At 36.8% G+C, this 22,184-nt stretch overlaps 1 protein-coding gene across 1 annotated transcript in view; it reads right to left on the minus strand.

The window, feature by feature from the left end:
* Window positions 1–10,759, minus strand: part of lsamp (limbic system associated membrane protein) — a 77,762-nt gene extending 67,003 nt beyond the window's left edge. The window contains exon 1 of the mRNA XM_077722284.1: window positions 10,334–10,759. Coding sequence (XP_077578410.1) covers window positions 10,334–10,397 — 64 coding nt within the window. The 5' untranslated portion in view covers window positions 10,398–10,759. The remainder of the gene's footprint in view (window positions 1–10,333) is intronic.
* Window positions 10,760–22,184: the final 11,425 nt, after the last annotated feature.

A 22,184-nucleotide genomic window follows, 5' to 3' on the forward strand; every position in this document is an offset into this window, starting at 1 on the left:
TTTAAAAAAAAAAAAAAAATCAGGTCAAAAATTTCCATATTACGTATGCTCAAAGACTAGTTCCCTGCCTTAAGTAGATATCAAGCACTTGATGAAACATACTAGTTTCCACTTGTGTCTGTTCTATTTCCTCTCGCTTCTTGTCTATTCATTCGAGTTGTTTCTTCTTTTGATCTCCTCTTGTCTGCTTTAGGTGATAAAGAAAATTGATTCAGCTTCTTTTCAAAAGGTGTGGGACAAGGACATAAATGCAGTGTCCGGCAGGGTGGTCAATCTGATCCAGCTATAAATGACTCATTATGCAGAGTGCATTGTTTAGAGGCATTGTCTATTACCCACAAAAGGTATAGATAAAGAGGAGAAGCTAATGACTCATTTTTATTCAGGTGACAATGCCTACTAAAGCTCTCCTTTTCTACTCTATCCAAGTCTATCGTCCGTGTCAAAATCATTGGATTTTGTTTCCAAGTTCACTGTTTTCAAGGAATAATTTCAGCATTTGGATAGATATGGCGAGGCAGAAATGAAATGCTATTTTTTATTATGAATGAACTTTCAATCATTAAAAAATTATTTACCGTATTTTTACGACTATAAGGCGCACTTAAGTCTTAAATTTTCTCCAAAATAGAAGTGCACCTTATAATCCAGTAAGTCTCACAAACGCCTGAACTGAAACAATACTGTTAAATATGCAGATGCTATCTTAGGTTACAAAATCTTCCATCATATAGCTCCTCCCCCACTGCAAGATTTTATACCAAAAAAATCCAAAACGTCAACAATGGCTGGCTCTAGAGGTGACTGTGTAGTGAGTGCTTCATACCTGGAAGTCAATAGCAATTACAATATTTTCACGAATATAAGGCGCACTTAAGTCTTAAATTTTCTCCAAAATTAAAAGTGCGCCTTATAATACAGTGCGCCTTATATATGAAAAATGTCATTCATTGAGGGTGCGCCTTATAATGCGGTGTGCCTTATAGTCATGAAAATATGGTAGTTTCAAATTAAATGGAACCTCCAATTAATTGGTAATATTAATATTTTTAATGTGTGTGGCTCCAGATTTTTTTACCTAGGTCTACAATGCAGATGTCTATAATATGATATAAAACAAAATGTATCCCCCAAACTGTCTTTTGGCACATTGAACTCATATGGCATACAAAAACTGACAACTAATTTATTTTTGCCTTGCTCGGATGACTTGCAAAGAATGGAAACTCAACTGGACACATTTTCTTGAAAATAAAATAGTTAGAAAACAAAGCGTTTGACTGGTGTGAAGAATTGTGTGACCTTCGTTCATCTATCTTTGACCCAGCATTATCTCAATAGACACAGTCAAAGTGTTGTATAAAACAAAATAAAAATGTACACCAACAAGTGCTAATCAATTATTGTATGAAAAAAAATCACACAAAGTATGACAATTCAAAATCCAATATCATTAAAAATATTTATATATATATTCTAGTGTCCATTGGTAATGATTGATATTTCTCAGTGAGACCACAAAACAACCTGTCACACTTCTGCTGCCTAGCAAAGTCACACAAATTGCAGCAACACATCCTGGAGAGAACGCTATTTTCTCACCTTACATTTTTTCCCCCAAGAGAGATAATTTACTCACTTCAAGTTCCTTTCTCCACTATTTTTTTTCTCTATGCTTTCTCAGCAACCTTAGTGAAACCTAATCTAATTTTCTTTTTCCTGATCCTTCGGGATCGGACTACATTGCTCCATTCAGCCGCATCCTTTTTATGCTTTGAGAAAAATTATGCGTTGTACAGAATCTATTGTTGGTCTTGCATCAAACAGAGCTCAGTGAGGTTGTACAGGGATAAAAGGAGATATTCTCCACCTCTAGATCACGGATTACCAATATTTGAAAAATTCTTTATTACACCCTGAGTTTGATGTTATATCAATTTTCCAGTTATAAACTGCACAATATAGCAATATATATTGTGTCAAAATTCCATTAACCTTCCATGACCTGGCATCCACATGTGTGGACATCACATTTGTCAAAGACTACAATGTTAAATTTTAGAATACAAGGGTCTGGCGTCCACTTATGTGGACATCATTTTTCTAAGAAGCTACATCATGTATTAGGAAAACTCCTTGTTTGAGGTCCCAATTAGCCTAAATATCAAAGAGAAACTAAAAATGCATGCCTTGCAAGAGTTTGGGAAAACCTAAATGATGCCACAATTAAATAAGGTATTTCAAAATGGCGTACTTGAGAAAGGAGCCTGCTTTAAGTCCTCGTTGATTGTCATTTGTACTACAATTTGTGTTTTTGCTGCTTTTCTGTCTTTTTTTTATTGCATTTGGGTATTTAGTTTTTTTAGGTCTACAATGTCTTCTGTGTCTTTTGTCTGTCGTGCTACTGCAACCAAGACATTCCCCGGATACGAGATGAAATGAAGTTCTAACCTAACCTTACTGTTTTCAGCATTTCCCCATTATGTGTATTATAGGAAAATATGGGTGCTTGGTGGTGGTGCCCATTTAGCAGAGCAGGCTTGCAGCAGTATAGGTCCTCTTGTGGGATAGTCAAGGTTTTTGAAGTCCCTTGTGGACACTTAGCAATTTCAGCAGACATTATTGCTGGTGGTGCCATTTTGGTAAACTGTGCTTGCAACAGTATTGTTTTCATGGATAGGACTGATTCAGCGAGATTCAACTCTGTCTGGTTGATGGTGTGCTTGTAGTATTTTATGTGTTAATGGACAGCAATTTTGCAATGCCCTGGTAACACCAGGAGTATCAGATCTGTTAGACTGTTTGATGATATGGAGGTGGAGGCCTAGAGGGGATGGGAATTATTCTTACCTTGGGGCATGGAGAAGATTTAAGACAGAGTAGTCATTTGAAAAGTAAAGATAAAATGATTTATACTTTAAATGGGACGAGAAAATGTTACCTATATTTCTTCTTGTGTAACTCACTCGATTTTTGGGTTTAGCCATGATTATAAAAAAAATAGTTTTGTGTCATAAAGAATATAAACGACTATTAGTTCGACTGAAGCTATTGTGAAAGCACCACACGAAATTATGTAGCCCATATTGCTTCTTCTATTTCAAATAACCTTGTGGGTTTCATAGCTTTTTTCATACAACATTTTATCATTTGAATACACATTATTCAAATTGATTTATAAATATTAATGCTGAAGTTTCAAATGGGTTGTGGAAAAAACATTCTGGTGACTTTCAAATCTCTTAACCAGGGATATTAGTCACATCGGAGTATATTGCTAGCATCTGAAATTGAAAAACACAAGAGGTAAAGCATTTTAATTGGCTTATACCCATATGAGTGTAGATGGTTGTGAATCGTTGTGTCCTGCAAATTCTCCAAGGCGTTATTTGTCTTTTGGTCAGAGCAGATTTAGATGAGGCCAATTCACAGGCTGCCATAATAAGGGATCAGTATATAAAATGAATGTGTGCATATTGTGAACATCTGTATACTCAGGATTGATCATACAAATATTTGAAATCTTTGGAGCATTACTTGCTTGCTACGAAGATGTCGTATTTCGATGCCATGTTGTTTAATTTTTCCCTATGGATGGATTTCCATCTGGTGGTCAATTAAGAAAACAATTCTAGATGAGCAGCTGTTCTTCAAAGATTACACATTCACTGATTTGGGTAGTTTAATGGAAGTGTTTTTTCCCTCCCATCTGTGTTCTTTCCATATCCACCTGCCCTTTGTTTTACACAAGGAAATAAATCCATCTGCCTATATTTTGCCAAGAAATGCATAATGGAGCCACTTTACGTGTCAAAATACTGCTAGTTACGGTCCTAATGATTCAAAGAAATATTTTTAGGGCAAAGTATATCCTGTAGACCAAGTTATACTTAGGGTATTAACAATGTCTGCACATGAACCCTGAATATCGGAATAGAATTACCATCACCAAAGCAACAGAAGCTACGAAGTTGGAGCCACATCAATGGTAAAAATGTTTTGATATCTGTGGAATTCTCACTATGGGATTTCTTGACAGTGAAAACATTCTATTGACTGAAAGTCTCACAAACCTAAACTACATAAATATGCAGTAGGAAAAGTACTAAGATGTTTTTAGGCCTTCTCTATCAATATTTGGTTGCTGAAGAAGCTTAATGTTGCAATAAAGCTGTCTTTTATCACACTTTTGTGCTTTAATTCTACTACTGAACCTTTAAACACAGCCACGACACTTGTGAATTAAGTTGACTTCACTAAAGAGGCAAGAGTTTGGCCATCTTGAGACTTTTGAATGTCATTAGAATTAATGACAAAGATAAAGCACGGCTTCCATTTGAAAATGCCATGAATGTAATTCCACTGGAACCTTGACTTTGTCATTCAGCTATGCCCACCAATTTAAGACTGGTCAAAAAGAGACATACAGATTGTTCACAACCTGAAATCCATGGACCACTACCGCATCAACAGAAACTGGAGAGCTTTATTATACTATTATACTTTATATTCAATGATTTTTCACACACATGAACACACGCTTTTGAATACCAAGTTAAGACATAAGCAACGTTGGATTTAGACTTCATGCAAGAATAAACATCTACCGAACTTGAAAAAACAAAGTCGGATGTCTGCAGAAAAAAATCTGACCCGAGGAAGATATTTTAAAGGTCGTGTGTGTGTGCATTCAATGTTTTTTTTTTTTTAAACTGCATTGCCTACGATTGCGTGGTATGAATCCTACCTAATATTTATGCAAATTGTGGCATCGTGGGCGGCCCGGCGGCTGAGTAGTTAGCGTGTCGGCCTCACAGTGGGAGACCTGGGTTCAAATCCAGGTCGGTCCACCTGTGTGGAGTTTGCATGTTCTCTCAGGCCCTGCGTGGTTTTTCTCCGGATACTCCAGTTTCCACCCACATTCCACAGACATGAATGGTAGGCTGATTGGACACTCTAAATTGCCTCCTTGTGCCCTGCGATTGGCTGGCTACCAATCCAGGGTGTCCCCCGCCTCCTCCCTACACTCAGCTAGGCTCCTGCACCCCCGCGACCTGAGTGAGGATAAAGCAGTTCAGAAAATGAGATGAACATCTATCTGTTCATCTTCATTGCTGATTCATCAACAACACAAAACATCAGTACTGACTGCATGTCTCCTTATGTAGAAATGCTATAGTGTATCATAAAAAAATGACTTGATAAACTAGCGAAGAGGTTCAAAGCCAGAGAAGAGTGCAAATATACAATATACAAAATGGAAGGACTGGCCAAACAAAGAAAAGGATTGACTTTCATGTGAGGATTTGTCAGTGCCAAAAAGTGCACGACTGCCATTTGGTCACAGAAATGGGCATGATTGCCAAGGCTATTCTTACTGTGAAAATGCATTGGGACAAGGGGAAAAAAGTGATACAATTTAGCTGTTGAATTGCAGCATAGAAAAACACGAGGAGAAAAAATGACAAGGATAAGATGGAAAAGGATGAAAAAAATGAAGTGGGAGAAGAGAAGATAAAAATGAGGAACCCGGAGTGGCTTATGAAAGCACTCCTCTGATAGAATGTCGCATCAAAGAAAATGGTCAACCCATTCTACAGTGAAGCAGGTACAGTAGCTGGTCTAAATATGAAAGGATGAAACAAGACTAAAGAATGAATGAGTAAAATTATACTACTCATGCTCATGCCACAAAACGCTCTTGGCAAATTGCCCAGTTAGACTGCACTGTGACTGGATGTACACATTGATTTCAAAAGGTGCTTAATTTGCAAGTGATAAATTGCCAGAACAAAATACGTATGATAGGCCAGGGATGATGAGTCTCATGGACACTTTCAACATGTAAATGCTAAGAGACTTCTATTGGGTTCATTTTTAGATATCTTTAATATAATATAAAACAATGGACCTCTTTGGCTTTACTTACAAGGAGAATTCCATTCCAACATCGTCCTCATCACAATAATTCTGGCGTGTGGCAATTTCTCCTGCCCATTTAAGGCCAAAAAATTTTAAAAATTGCAAGGATATTGATCAATCCAATTGTGTAAGCAAAAACAACAGCTGTAACAATCATCGCATATCGGGTATCGAATAATAACCATTCAGGTCGGAACTCAAAAACAACTCCATTGGAAATTAAACAAACAAGCCTCCATTCGGCAAAACAATTCCATGATCAAGCGAAAAGAGCGTCACGATTTACGACAATATGTGAGTAATCATGAAGGTTGTTGAAGAGCGATACCGCTGCATCAGCATCTTCTTAAGCGTCCTACGAGGTCTGCATTCTGGGGTAAAGGTCAGTCCCATTTTCCAGTAAACAGTCCTCGGACCAAGGACTCGGTGACATGTTACGATCCCGAGCTCGCCCCAGGCAAATTGAAGAAGCTCTCATACAAAAATGATTAAACGCACACATATATATAATAGTATCACAGAGTAACTCCAACAACTTCCATCTAGGTTTGTGCAGGATTTTGCATTTAAGGATTGTGACGGATGTACTGGCTTGGGAATCATTTTATAATGAATGACAGAAAGACCATTAGCTATTTACTGTCATAATCAAAATGAATGAGTGGAAGCATACAGTATTGTCATCTAAATAATGTAAGTATACACAGTTACTACTGTAAAGCAGGCATCCTACGATGTGAAAAATATGCCATCTATCTGAGCACCTACATGATTATCCTAATTAAATTGGGAGATATGGACGTCCACATGCCACGGGGAATGTACAGACGTACAAACACCTACAAACCTGAATTAAAATTATGTATTCCAAATGTTTGACTAAGGGGCTTGTTCAGAAGGGGACAGGCACATATGCATGACACAAGTCCACACACACTTGTGCTGATGCTGAGCGGTGTGTCAGCTGGCATTTTCTATGCAAGTGGGAAATGAGCTTTGACAGGTATTACTACAGGACACACACTGAATAAGAAAGTAATGCCAGCTTTCATGCGAGAACCTGCACTCAAGGTTAAAATCTTTTGTGGTCTAAATAGAAGAGAGTCAAAGGAAATGACAGGCAAAATATACAGACAGAAGGATAGCTAGATTGCACTTTGTCAAAACCTTGTGAGACAGAGGGGGAGATTTCTTTTTATTGCATAAGCTGAGTAGGAGGTTTTGTCAAAGGAGCACTTCCAAATCATGACAACATGAAGTGCATTCTAATGGGCACAAATAAAAATGTATCATCATCAGCGCATCATAAACTCACAGAACTGCATAAATTGGACACCATATTAACCATGTTTCCCATATAATATAGTATATGTATTATAATTCCTTTAAGAGACATGTAGATGGGTAAAAACAAGCCAGGGTATATTTTACATTGCTATGCAAAAGCTTCCAAACTGTTTGCCACTGGTCATTTTGGGTTGTATCTCTTGCCTAATGATGTATTATTAAGAGAGGATACCATGCATGTTATTCACAAAAGTTATGTTCATGGGTGCTCACTATATTCACATAATACCACCATCAAAATACGGAAGTGTTTCCGTTTATGGCAGGATGTGCTTAAACATGTACTTTAAAAGCAATTGTGTATTGCCAACTTAGTAAATTTCTTACTGTCTTAGGTGACTATTAAGAGTCTAGACCAGTAGTTCTTAACCTTGTTGGCGCTACCAAACCCCACAACTTTCAAATGTGCATTCACCAAACCCTACTTTAGTGTAAAATAAATTTTGATATATTTTTTTAAATTCAAGATATACAAATTCCCCGCAGCACTGATTACCCAAGCAATGTCACGTGGTCATCCGCAACCAGTGATGGTCAAGCGGGCATGTTATCGTGGATGGACATGATGTTCTGATCGGTCTTGACCTCCGTGGCAGAGGCTCCATCGAACCCCTGAGACCGACTCACCGAACTATCAGGGTTCGATCGAAGCCAGGTTAAGAACCACTGGTCCAGACCCTCAAAAAACAGGAAAGCGAGTAGTCATAAGATTCAGGACACTCTCACAGCTACAATAATTCCTAAAGATATTCACTTATGTTACCCGTGTCTTTCCACGAATCTCTGATTCTTGCAGTCATTATTTTGCTTGAAAGCAAGACATCACAGAAGCTTCTAAATTACAGTCTAGTGTGATTATATCTGTTTATATGGAACACAAAGATGATCCATTAGGACACATGAATACTCCTCTTACCCCAACACGCAAGCCCAAAACCTGATACTACTGTTATTTTGAACTAATCAGTATTTCATACTCCGCAGTTCTGTTTAGAAAAGCTATCAGCCACAAGATTCCATATCATCTAAATTCATCGTGCACTCTTAGTTAGATGAATCTACGTGAAGATAATATTTTGTAAATCAGATCATTTGTAATTTGTTAAAACAATTATGTATTGGATGAGTATAAATGTGTACAAATTGTAATTAAACTGACATGAGTGGCAATCTACATATGATTGTGTATTCCCTCTACAATGTATAAATGACAAGACAGTGGGTTCATAGCTGTTATCAGACTGAGCAGCATAATGGCGTAAAAAAGGATAATCTTTTCAATTTCACATCCACATAATTAGTTCATACTTTCAGTTACAAACAAGCTTAATTTTAGCTATCCATGCTGCCATGTTTGAATTATAGTGTTCAGCTATAAAGAAATCGGGGAAATCACTGAAATGCACGGATAATCTGGATGGCAGATTAGTGGAAATCTTCATGAGGAAAGAAAGGAGGATGGATTTTGTGTAGAAATAAAGAGGATTTTTGGTGATTACAATTATTTTATTGGAATTGTATGAGGTTATAAATGGGTTTTATTTTTGTATGTGTTGTGTCTATAGCTGCAGTAAAAGTTTTATAGCCATAAAATAATTATTGGATTGATTCAGACAGAGCATAACTCGAGGCCTTGGTGTGTATGCACGGCCGGCCAGTAATACAGAGTATGTGTAATCAGTCTGTAGAATTAAATCATTTACATTTTGAAATCGTTATAATGGTGAATTTCATGCACATATCTTGTTCTGTTTTCTCTTGATGTTTTTTTTTCATAAAGTAGAGACTAATGGTTGGGTATGTGTCTCAAGAATGCCACTTATACCCAGAAAAACACTGCCCTCACACAATGGACTCCAAGTGGTTCAGTAAACTTTGATCGTCTCCAGCATATCCACCAAAAAGCAAAAACCCAGTACTTTCAGTACCCAAGCCTGTCATGATATACAATAATGTAAATTAAACACAGTAAAATATAAAGTTTAGGGTGGTCATTTTTGCAGTTATGATTTTTCGGCCCCTATATTATTTATTTTAATTTGATCCTAAAACAGAAAGTCGGCACTCAAGATTTACTTTCCCGGGCCGCACAAAATGATGCGGCGGGCCAGATTTGGCCCCCGGGCCGCCACTTTGACACATGTGGTCTTGATCCTTAAAAATGCATAATAAAAACACATAGTAGATAACAAATATACGTACAAGAAAGTTGATTCTCCATTGAAAATTCTCATTTCATCTCATTTTCTGAATGGCTTTATCCTCATTAAGGTCACGGGGGGTGCTGGATCGGTGGCCAGCTGATCGCATGGCACAAGGACGCGGACAACCATGCACACTCACACCCTTAGCTAGGGGAAATTTGGAGTGTCCAATCAGCCTACCATGCATGTTTTTGGAATGTGGGAGGAAACCGGAGCACCAAGAGGAAACCCACGCCGGATCGGGGAGAAAATGCAAACTCCACACAGGTGGACTGACCTGGACTTTAACCTAGGATCCCAGAACTGACCAAATAATCATCATTGTCATCATCATTATCATGATCATCATCATCGTGATCATCATCATCATCATCCACAATGGAATAGTTAACTGGGATAGGCTGCGGCACACCCCACGACCCTTGTGAGGATACGCGGTATGGAAAATGAATGTATATACATGAATAACTGAATACATATCAACTCCAATGAGATAGATGGATAGATAAAAACCAACTCACTGACAACGAGTCAGTGTCCCCCAGCCTACAATGTAAACCTCAAATGGAGTGCGCATGAATCTGCAAGTCTATTCGCATCACAGTCACGTACACAAACACACGCACCCAACTTTGCAGCTCCACATGATGTTATCCAGCATAAAGTCTGCGCTTTCACCACCGCGACTTTTTGGCAGGTGTTCCCATCACCCGTATTCACTTATGCGCGACATTAACTCGCCACACGACCAAAAAACACAACATTTACAATTGATTCCTCTCTAGCAGTACATGCCCGTTTAAAATACCAAGACATCAAATACGTAGAGTAATTGATTGCAAATCAAAACGTTTTCTTACCTTGAAATCCAAAGAGGAATGCGATCCCGGGAATCCACACGGTGTGTATCCACAAGTAAGCCATGGTGCGATGCCGAAAGATCCACGCTCAACTCCACACGAAGATGTTCCGTCCGCCGAGTGTAATTTCCAGCAGAGGAAAAAGCGCAGCAATCGCAGCCAAGAGCAGCTGAAAAAGAAAGCCTAACTGGACGTGGACTGACTTTTATTCACGAGATATTGGCGACCTCTAACGGAATCGGGCTCGTGGAAGTGTTCACTTTCATTTGGTTCGTCAAACCTTACATCATGCAATCATCGGTTCATAGATAAAAGTGTAAAACCCGGGAGTTATTGCATAAAAGTAGGATAGAGAATTCCAGCATGCACTCGAAGACGCGTCTTGAGAAATCCCGATCGGCGCGTGATTTGATAAATTGGATGCACGCTTGCCGAGACAAGGAGGAGGAGACACGGATTAATCAAGAGTCAAGACATGTGTCAAAGTTTTTTTGTTTCTTTGTTTTTTACCCTGCAGAGAAATAACTGCTTCTTCAACTATGTTAAGAACTAATGTATATAATATAACATAATAAATATAAAATATCATATTTTTTTCCCAAAATGCTTTATCCTCAGTAGGGTCACAGGGGTGCTGGAGCCAATTTCAGCTGTCTCCTGACAGAGTCAGTCAGCCTAGCCATGCATGTCATTGGAATGTGGGAGGAAACCGGAGTACCCATAGGAAACCCAGGCAGGCCCGGGGAGAACTTGCAAACTGCACACAGATGGACATGTCCTGGGTTTGAACCCAGGACCCCAGAGCTGTGAGGCCAACATGTTAACCACTCACTCCACTGGACCACCCATATACATGTGTGTGTGTGTGTGTGTGTGTGTGTGTGTGTGTGTGTGTGTGTGTGTGTGTGTGTGTGTGTGTGTGTGTGTGTGTGTGTGTGTATGTGTGCACTATATATGTATATGTTTATAAATATCAATGTGTATATATATGTACATATGTGTGTATATATGTGTGTATGTATATGTATCTAGAGATAGTGAGAGCGGGGTGCTGGAGCCTATCCCATCCAACTATGGTCACCAGGCAGGGCACGCCCTGCATCAAAGGTTGCACTCATACCTAGGGGCAATTAAGAGTGTCCAACCAGCCTACCGTGCATGTTTTTTTTTGAATGTGAGAAGAAACCGGAGTACCTGGAGAAAACCCACAAATGCCTGGGGTGAACATGCAAAGTCAACACAGTGAAGACCAGCCAAGTAGTAAAAATAATGTATTTGGTAAATCATGCATCCCATTTATGTGCTCAATGAGGGAACAAATTAATCTAAACATCATAATTTAATGTACATTTTAACTCTTAAATCTTTGCTATTAAATGTGAAAATGAGTAGGAATTATAGCTCTGATGAGGTAAAGTCCTTAATATGCAATAATTTTCATTAATGATTATGTTTAATGAAGACAAATGTAATGCATTTTGTGGAAAATGGTTTCTCATTAACTTGTACCATTAACACATCTGGAAACAATGAGACATGAGAAGGAAATTAACAAAAAAGGGAATAATAAAAAGCTTTTTGCTAGATCGATGTTTTATCGACTATTAAATTCTATTTAGATAAAAGCTTAGCTTGTAGATTCAAGCAGGCAAATGTGGACAAAGATCAGAAAATATGGATTCAGTTCTATACATCTAGAATTATGGCTCCTTGTGCAAATATTAGCATAGTGCTATTTGAATACAGTGGGGAAATTTACAAAACAATAAAAGGCCAACAAACTACAAAAATACACTGCTGTAGTATTTTTGTAGGGAAAAAAAGTTGTTGTTTTTCTGCTTTCTACTAGCCAAATTTATCCACACTAACCTCACTCTGTGCCAAGAACAATACTACATAGTGCTGAATTTCAGCACCATGGACAGAGTAACGAACATACTGCATGATGTCCCCACTGAGACATTGATTGTGTTTTCGTACATTCACTTAACATTACTAAAGGCAAAGTGCCACTCAGTGAGTCCGCCTTTTAATGTTCCAAACACCTGATTAGCAACCATTTTAGAGTGTATTCTGACCTTTGCCGCAAGACAGCTTGGATAGGTTCCAGTTCCCCCTGACCGTCAACAGGATGTGCAGTATTAAAAAAAGATGATGATCCGAAATGTATATATTGTGGGCCTGCAATATCTCAGTCTTTCCTTGAGAGTTTGAAGCCCTTAAAAATAGTATACCATAAATGAACGTTCAACATTGGTTCCCCAAATAATGTTTTGAATATTTTCTTAAGCCAAATCTTTATTAAAATAAATAAATTACACCATAAATCCACTTATTTTTCCAAACCACTTATCCTCACATGGGTTGTAGGCAGTGATAATTTTACAATTGGCACACTGCGAGTCCCAGGGATTCGCTTGTCTGAAAACTGTGCGTCCCAGGAAACTTGTCACGAGTCCCAACATACTACGGATGCAAATAAAACATAAGCAACGATATATAAACATTCAGATTTAATTTATTTATTATATGGTTTAGGGTTAGGGTTTATTTATCATTGTACTAGTCTTTCAGCTCGTAGATCCTCCTCTCTTTGCAGCCAAAAGTCTTTTGAAATGTGCGTATTTTTCCTTGCTTCCCCCGTTTTGCTTCATGATCATCGATCGAATCTTCTGCAGTTCTTTTCTTACTAGTTGTATTTTTTAACTGCGAAATAACTATCCAGACTGTTTTGATTTTTCTGAAACATTTTTTATCTTTCTTACACTATTACGAAACTCTTGCTATCGCTTTCTCTCCTTCGTCTGCTAGTGTCTGCTAGTCTCGTTCACGCGAGAATTATTTCGCAAAGATTATGTGGAATAAATTGGTTTGCTATCGGATATATGTGTTTTGGTTTTTTTTTTTGATAAAAATTTCTTTGCGTCCGAAAAAAGCACATTACTTGAAATTGTGCGTCTGGAAGAAAAGCTGTGCGTATCAGACGCAGGACGCAGAGGTAACGAGAACACTGGTTGTAGGGGGTCCTGAAGCATATCCCAACTAACTACTAAATTGTTCAACCAGCCTACGATTGGGCTGATGTGGTAGGAAACCAGAGTACCCGGGGAAAACCCACACAAGCCCGTGGAGAACATGTAAACTCCAAGCAGTGATGACCCAGCCGGGGTCAAAAACTCGAGCCCAGATCTATGAAGCTAATGCCATCGACATCATGAATAATTAGGAAATATTTAGGATAACCCAAGGGCTGCAATCTCTCATACAGATTTTGATATTATGTAACCATTCCATTGGGTATGGTAGAATGTATACAAAGAACAATATAGTATGTTGAATTTAAATTAGCTTCACCTTAGAATACAGCAAGTTGCATTTATCATTAGGAAACAATATTTGGCTCATTTTTGACAAATTACCAACACAGACATTACCATTGAACCTGTGTTTCCTGGAGGAACACCCTTTAAGGTCAAAAATAGAAAGTTAAACCTATGAAGATTGGGAGATGAACTTAAGACCTCTCTAATGACTACTCATTTTGCAAACAGCTGTGCAGGTCAAGCTCAGGAACTTAATTATGTTGATACTTGTTTGGATTGAGATTCTTGGGATCAGGTTATAGGGTTAATGCAATAATATCATACACTCAACTGAGCTCATGACAAGACACTTAACCCCATTAAAGTATGTAAACAGCATTACATAATAAGCACCTCTACAAAGAGATACTCATAAGTACTGTATAATATAACCCACATGGGACTGTTTCTCAACCATTTAATACAAGGAATTTGACCAGAAATGCATTCATTAAATAACATTGTCACTTTGGTGTGTGTTATATTCATCACAAAAACCCTTAAACTCTATTGTTAGGATCATACATGAAGGACTCATAAGTTAAGTATTCCCAGTGCTGTTACTTTTTTAATGAGTTGCAGATTTTTTCTGCCATTATACTCTGTCCTCAATTAAAACTTCTATTTGTAGTGACTCCATCCCAGAGGTTTCTGTCTCCACTAGCTCACAGCTGATTATTTTAAACTCTTCTGAGGATGTTTGATTTATGACTGTTTTCATCATTATCCTTCTGCTCGCAAGATGAACACAGCAACTTTCACCTGGAAAATGTGGGAATGGTTCCTGAATGAATTCTGTTTTAATTAACAGGAGGGGAAAAATGTCCCTAACGTGCGCTAAAAGATAAACAGTTGGAAGCATTAATATCCCATTCAAAAAAAGGGTCTTTTATTTGGCCTATTTTCTTCACATAGAACAAAACTGTAAAGCAATCTTTTCAAAAAAAAAAATATATATATATATATATATATATATATATATATATATTATATATATATATATATTATATATATATATATATATATATATATATATATATATATATATATATATATATATATATATATATATATATATATATATATATATATATATATATATATATATATATATATATATATATATATATATATATATATATATATATATATATATATATATACATATATATATATATATATATATATATATATATCACATATATATATATATATATATATATATATATATCACATATATATATATATATATATATATATATATATATATATATATATATATATATATATATATATATATATATATATATATATATATATATATATATATATATATATATATATATATATATATATATATATATATATATATATATATATATATATATATATATATATATATATATATATATATATATATATATATATATATATATATATGATGATGTATATATAATGACTTGGCTCCATCCCTGGCCTGACTGAACAGAAAGAAGGATACCTCTCGTAAAATGTCTTTATTTATAGGTCTCTGCAGACTTGTTAGCAGTGTTCCCTGCAAACATTCTGACAGGGTAAGCCACAGAGAGCCAGCAACTTGACTGATTGTTGTTTTCCTCTCAAATTGTTTGATTTATGCTTTAAAATACAAAATGATGTGTGTCATGTGAACATATCTAATGCTAAGTCATTTATTTTAACACAATTAACGAATTTAAGCAACAATAATTATGGAACTTGTTTATTTATTTTTCAAAATGCAATCAGCTCTACATAATAAGCAGTTTGCTGTATGTTCATGTATTGTGTTGTGAATATCTAAAAAAAAGCACAATTATACTGCACGGAGAGTTGCACAGAAAATAAGAATGAGAGACTGTTGCTCCCTTGTTGACAAATTTAATTAGGGTACAATTGTTCTCAGACTAACGTCAACGGCACAAATTATTTCACATATTTTTTAATAACTTTCACACACTCCCTTAGAGAGTTAAATGTCGGATCCCACAAGGGACTGAACCCTCGACGTCAGAACTGTGCGGCGGAAATGCAAACCATTTGCCAACCATGCCAACTATTCACAAAGGCATTATTAAAAGAGCAATATACTTCCATTTTATTAAAAATTTGGACAAACTCATCAAGATGCGTGAACATGAACAGCTAAACTGATATTTGGACTAGAAGAGGACCCTGGGGTTATAGTCATGTTTTTAAAATTACCTTATTCTGTTTTTAGATAGGGGTTAGAATTGATGTTTTCAGGTTTGTTCACAACTGGGTCTTTCTGTTCTGGCTCATGTTGGAATGTTGTATTGTTTTTATTTATTTGTTTTAATATAATTCTGGTGTATTTTTAAAGTATTTAAGGTTGTATGAATATTTTTTTTCTCCAGTTTTAACAGGACAGTCAATGGAGGTTAGTTTGTGCCTTAATTGTCTATGGGAAGAGCTTTGATTGGCCCTAAGGGAACATTTTTATCTGTCTCATACAGAGGACAAGTAGAGCGAGAAGATAGTTGGCTAGTTCGTAATATGGAATAATTTGAGAGGCCAAAGTCAAGGATGGTGGAAAGAGGATTTTTCTTTAGGGGATTTGTTCTGTGGAAGTACATTTTGTTCCATACCATGTTGAGATATTATATATTCCATTGTGTTATGAGGAATGGCTTCTGGCAAAATAGTTGACCATGTTAAATTAAATGGATGCTTTAAAATAATCTAATTATAGGCCTGGGCTTTGCTAGAAGGGTTCCCTATTAAGGACCTCTTCTACGAATGGAACGGAAAAAAAATTTAGATGAATATGTTAGGTTCATTTGGGGAGTGGAATCAATCTGCTAGTTGCTATTCCACAAATGGCTGGAGTGGGTGTAAGATTCTAACCAAATGAGATGAGATTTTGCCACCATTGGGGTGCTGGAGCCTATTCCAGCCAACTACGGACCCTAGGGTGGGGACACTCTGATTCGGTGGTTAGCCATGTTTAGAGCACAAGGAGACAGACAACCATTCACGCTCTCACTCATAACTGGGGGGCAATTTAGAGTGTTCAATTAGCCTACTATGCATGATTTTGGGATATGGGAGGAAACCGGAATACTGGGAGAAAACCCACTCGAGCCAGGGATGATTATTAATAATCACAACATGTATGACATCAGTCATTGAAGCAAGAAGACAAAACTTGAGAGGAAAATAGGAACAGTAGCATTTGTGGTTAAGAAAAAGCAATGGCCAAAATGAAGGGAACTGCTTTACATCACACTCAAATCAGCAAAAAATAATAATTTAAAAAACAATCAGATAAGAAATAGGAATTAAAATCAAATAAAAGGATACCTTTAAGGAAAAAAAGTTTATTTTATTTGGGATAATATGTTGTGTACTGATAAGATTAGGCACTGAGGACTGATAAACAAGTTGCAATGAGATTGTAATTTGATTGCTTGGAAAATTGTTCTCCAGATGTTACCGACAGATGTGATACTACATAACGAGCAACCGCTTCTTTGATATCGACTGGATAATTAGATGAGCATATTTGCATGTATTATACATATACATGTAACATATCCATCTACTGTAGTCTACTTCATGTTGTGACAATTTAACACATCATGCTACATAGCAACAGCATTATAACTTACGTACATCTTCATCTTAAGTGTTATTGTTTATTTGCAACAGTTTTGCTGCCCTTGAGATTTGTAGTCATTTCCTGGCATCTATGACTGGTCTTTATGTCCAGCTGTTGTCAGAAATGTGCAATTGCCACATTTTTATTACAACATGAATCCTTACTTTGGGACTGTTTCTAATAAGGTGCACCATATAACATGCACCCAAAAGCTAGCAGTTTATCTCCTCCTCCTCCCTGATAGGATATGAGAAAACTGTGGTGCAGAAATTTTTGTTTTAACACCCAAATTCTAAGGCCAATTTTGTGAAGGGTCTTGGACAGGGGTTGTTAACATGTCATTTTTACTCATGCATATCCACCATGCAGCATCTGTTCTGCACTCTACAGTTCTGCACTGGTGCAGCCTCTCACAGGAACTAAACTAGCCAAATGCTCATTCAAATGACTCCGTTGTAAACGGAAAGCCGTTAAAATATGGATCCAAACACAAATTGAGGCAAAGGGAATCAAGTAGCACAATTATACTGTGTATTTATCAAAGAGAGCATGCCAAAAATGAATATCATAAAGCATAACAGAGGTAACATGACCAAGTCTGTGAGTAAACTAAGGAAAGGGCACTAAAGGCCAGAAAAATCAGAACAAAGGTTCCGCAAATCACATGCGGTTAATCAGGTACAACAAAAACAGCACGACCGAGTCAGTGAATAAATCAAGGACGCAATACCAAAATAATTAAAAGAAAATACAACCATACGACTGGAGGAGACCTCGAAAGGGGTGTCGGGCCACACAGTGGTAGGCAAGAAATACTCTGACGACAATCAGCTGATTGCGGCAGTTGTCCTTTGACACTGTGTGAGCCACTTCACCCCAATATGTGTAGTATAGCCTCGCCACATTGGCTTAATCAGGTACTAAAAAGACAGAGTGACTAGAGACAAGAGACTGTGACACTCTTAAACGTCTGTGTAAACAAACACTAGGCTCCACAGTTACTTCATTGTAAAATAAGCAATTTAATATTGCAAGTTTCTTGTCTTAGCACTGTAATGCTTGGAACAATCATCTTTGTAATTCACTATGTGGATTCACTTCTTCAGTATGTATACAAACAACTATTTTGTGTTGCTCTAATACATGTGTCAAAGTGGCGGCCCGGGGTCAAATCTGGCCCGCTGCATCATTTTGTGCGGCCCAGGAAAGAAAATCATGAGTGCCGACTTTCTGTTTTAGGATCAAATTAAAATGTAGACTATAGATGTATATTACATTTCTTGATTTCCCCCCTTTTAAATCAATAATTGTCATTTTTTAATCCATTTTTTTGTGTTTTTAATTCAGAAATTTAAACATATATTTGAAAAAAAAAGCTCAAATAAACATTGTTTTAGATCGAAAAAAAAGGGAATATTCAGGAATTTTAATCCCATTCTTTTAATCAATGTGTAAAAGATAATCTAAATAATATATCTAAAATAGTCCGGCCCACATGAAATCGAGTTGACGTTAACCAACCCGAGTCTGACACTCTTGCTCTAATAGAAGCTTGGTCCAGAAGAATTAAATATTTATTTGAATGTGATTGGATGGGGTTTGAGCACATTCGACTTCTTTACAAGGAGGCCGAGAAGTATTCTGAAAACTTCAACAACATCAATGATTCTCTTATGGATAAATAGTCACATTCAGTAGAAGTGTAATGCACACTAAGGGTTATTAGTACGAAGCTTTTTAAACAACATCGAGATTAACACTAGCGGTTATAGTACAAATACCAATTTGGGAGATATTACAAGTACTGCTCATCCAGTATGAATTGAAGTGTGATTGCATTATTTAATGTTAATTTCATTTTCTTCTGACCTTAAGTGCTTATGTATTTGATCTTAAGCATAATAATTATTTCGTTTAATTATTACCTATTTCACAGAAAAGATAGGAGATCCCAACACGAGAAAACGGGCATACAAACATGGAGGAATTGGAAATTGAGTTCTTCATTGTACATTCGAACAAAGAGATTCTTCCTGTCAGTGGCTGAAGTGATGTTGTAAAGCACCCTTGAGATCAAGGTGTGCCGGGTGGCGGGTGGTTGTCACGCCAGTGGGGAAGGCGAAGATGTATCGTATGCGAGGTATCCGATGGGGGGTCCGCAAATAAGGTCCAGGGGAAGAGAAGTCACGTATTATGAGCCACGGAATCAAAGATGAGTGATACAGTAGGCAAGATACAATTAACGTGGGTGAAAGAAGAGTTGATCACGCAATGGCTGGTGTGTCCATTCAGATTTTAAAGCTGGTTGATAACTATTATCATTGGTCTGACCTGGAATAAGGCCAACTCCCTTCACCTGGCAGTTCTCAGGGAGAATAAACGTAAATCCAAATAGAAAATATATATAAGTAGACAAAGCATGTACTATGAGGAAGTGATCAATCCTTGAATAGTTGGCAAATAGTCTTTTAGGTTTGCTTCTATGACAGTCAGTTCTGTGAATAAATGTATGCCATGAATAAAAGTTTTAAAAGTCATACATAAAAATAACGTTATATCTATGTATCCGAAGTAATTTAAAAAATGCTCAATTCGTTTTTTCTCTCACTTTGGAGGTGTGGTTGTTTAGTTAGAGTTTGGATTTGTCCTTCCGGCAGCTCTTTTAGCAGCTAATCGATCTCAGAGCAGCACGTGCTGCCACTCCATTAACACACTTTCACAAGTGCTATTTAGAACTGATGCACTTCCAGTCTGGTGCACATTGTTACTTACCGCTGACATTTAATTAGAAAGGAAACACTGAAAAAATGTTTGGAGAGTACTTTTTTACTTAGCAAGATCAGGTCATTTTTAAGCCTAAGAATCCTTCATTTTTATTTACTATTGTTTATTTATGTTTTTTTAATTCAGCTCTGTTAGATTTTGCTGACACATAATTCTTAAGTCATCTCATTTGATCTTTATTTATACCTTGATAGTTTACATAACCATTTATTTGGTATGTTTTCATCTTGAAGCATATTCATATTGGAATTTACCATTGTACAAAAACATATTGATAATGAAGATACTGTACTGTAAATTCTTTAAAAAATAAAAATAAAAAAGCCTGGACAAATATAATGGATGTATATATGCTTTAACTCTCACAAAATTACAGAATGGATTTTATTTACACCCAAAGTAAGCTACGTTTCATGTGTTTCATTGCTGAATTACCATATAAATTAGTGCCACTGCTTATCAGGCTTTGTTTAATAGAGTGAGAGTTGGAAAGACAGAAAAAGGTCGTGTCAAAGACAAAGAAAGCGAATATTTTGTTAATCCTTGTGCTTTCGGACCTAGTTTAAAAATATCCTTGTCTTTCACAACAGGGAGGTTGAACACACAGCTGGACTCAAAAGCATGAGGGTTGGCAGTTTGAGGATCGAGATTTATTGACCTGGAGATGTCTGCTCAAGGAAGAAACGGAAAAATTTGTTTCCAAAAGGTGGACAGGGCAAGGCATTCCAAAAACAGAATGCAAGAAGGTTATTGTGGTTCAGATTCATAACAAAGTGAAACACTGGTAATGAATACTAAAACACACACACACACACACACACACACACACACACACACACACACACACACACACACAGCGTTGTGATAAGTATTTTGCTCGTCTAACAGCCAAGCTTTAAAATGATTATTATTTGTTGTAAATTACCGTTCTAAAGTGGCATTCAAATGAGTGTAGTTGTCACATTAAATGCTTTGTAAATCAGCTATACATAAATGTCTGTTATTCATTTAAATAAATATAAAATTATTGGGAATTCTGCTTTTGGTGGTTTATTTTCAGCATACCTTAATTTAAATTGTGATTTTTTTAAAGGAGTACAATAAGGGATGTTCAATTTTAAATGTACTCACTCCATGGTTAGTAAGAAAATACCCAGAACTTTGCTTCACCCATCTCATCATGAATTTTCAGACTGATTCTACTACTTGCACCTCTTTCCTTAAGCAATATGAATGTTAATATTGAAGATAAATTATTAAATAGCAATGAAATACTGAGTTATCAGCTCTTTAAATTGTTATAAAGTGTAATAGAGCCAGTACCTCACAAGGACTGGATGGTGCTGAAACTTTTCATTCCAATAAATTAATGATTACATTTATGTTGATGGGACTTTTAATAACCCAATGGCTTCCATATTTCTTGCCAGGCCCTTTACAACTTTTGGTTGACTAGAGCGATCAAAGCATTGGGGCCAGGAGGATAGGGGGTGTAATCTCCATTTATGGAATGTCCCCCCTCAACATAGACATTGAGTGGGTTTCTGTGCAGAGTTTTAGAGACTGTCTTACTGGTCTGGAAACCCTAAAGTGCAATGTGCCATGCATCCTGAGGGCCAAACTTGAGTGCCAAAAGCTCAATATTTATCTTACAGCTTGGCCTTGATCTTCTAGCAATCTTTTTTTTTTTAATTAAGTGAATTGTCCCTAGGTATGAGTTTTAGCGTGAATGGTTGTTTGTCTCCTTGTGGCGCCTCGTGCCCGAAAGCAGCTGGAATAGGCTCCAGCATCCCTTGCGACCCTAAAGTGGCTCAGAAAATGAAATGAAATGAAAAAGTGTTTTGACCTACATTTGTACTTTTTACTGTGTGAGAAAAAGACCTGATAGTCATGGTTTTGTCTTTGCATGACATTTGCATAAACTTTCCACACTTCATTCAGATGCAGTGTTCTTTCTGCCACATCTTTTTATTGGTTCTCATTTGCCTTATTGCCTGCAGCAGGTGCCACATCACATTCTACACATCTGTTGTTGCATGTCGACAGCAACCTAAGAAATTAATGT

Source organism: Stigmatopora nigra, chromosome 8 (genome assembly GCF_051989575.1).
Source record: "Stigmatopora nigra isolate UIUO_SnigA chromosome 8, RoL_Snig_1.1, whole genome shotgun sequence".
In the NCBI taxonomy this organism is placed as follows: Eukaryota; Metazoa; Chordata; class Actinopteri; order Syngnathiformes; family Syngnathidae; genus Stigmatopora; species Stigmatopora nigra.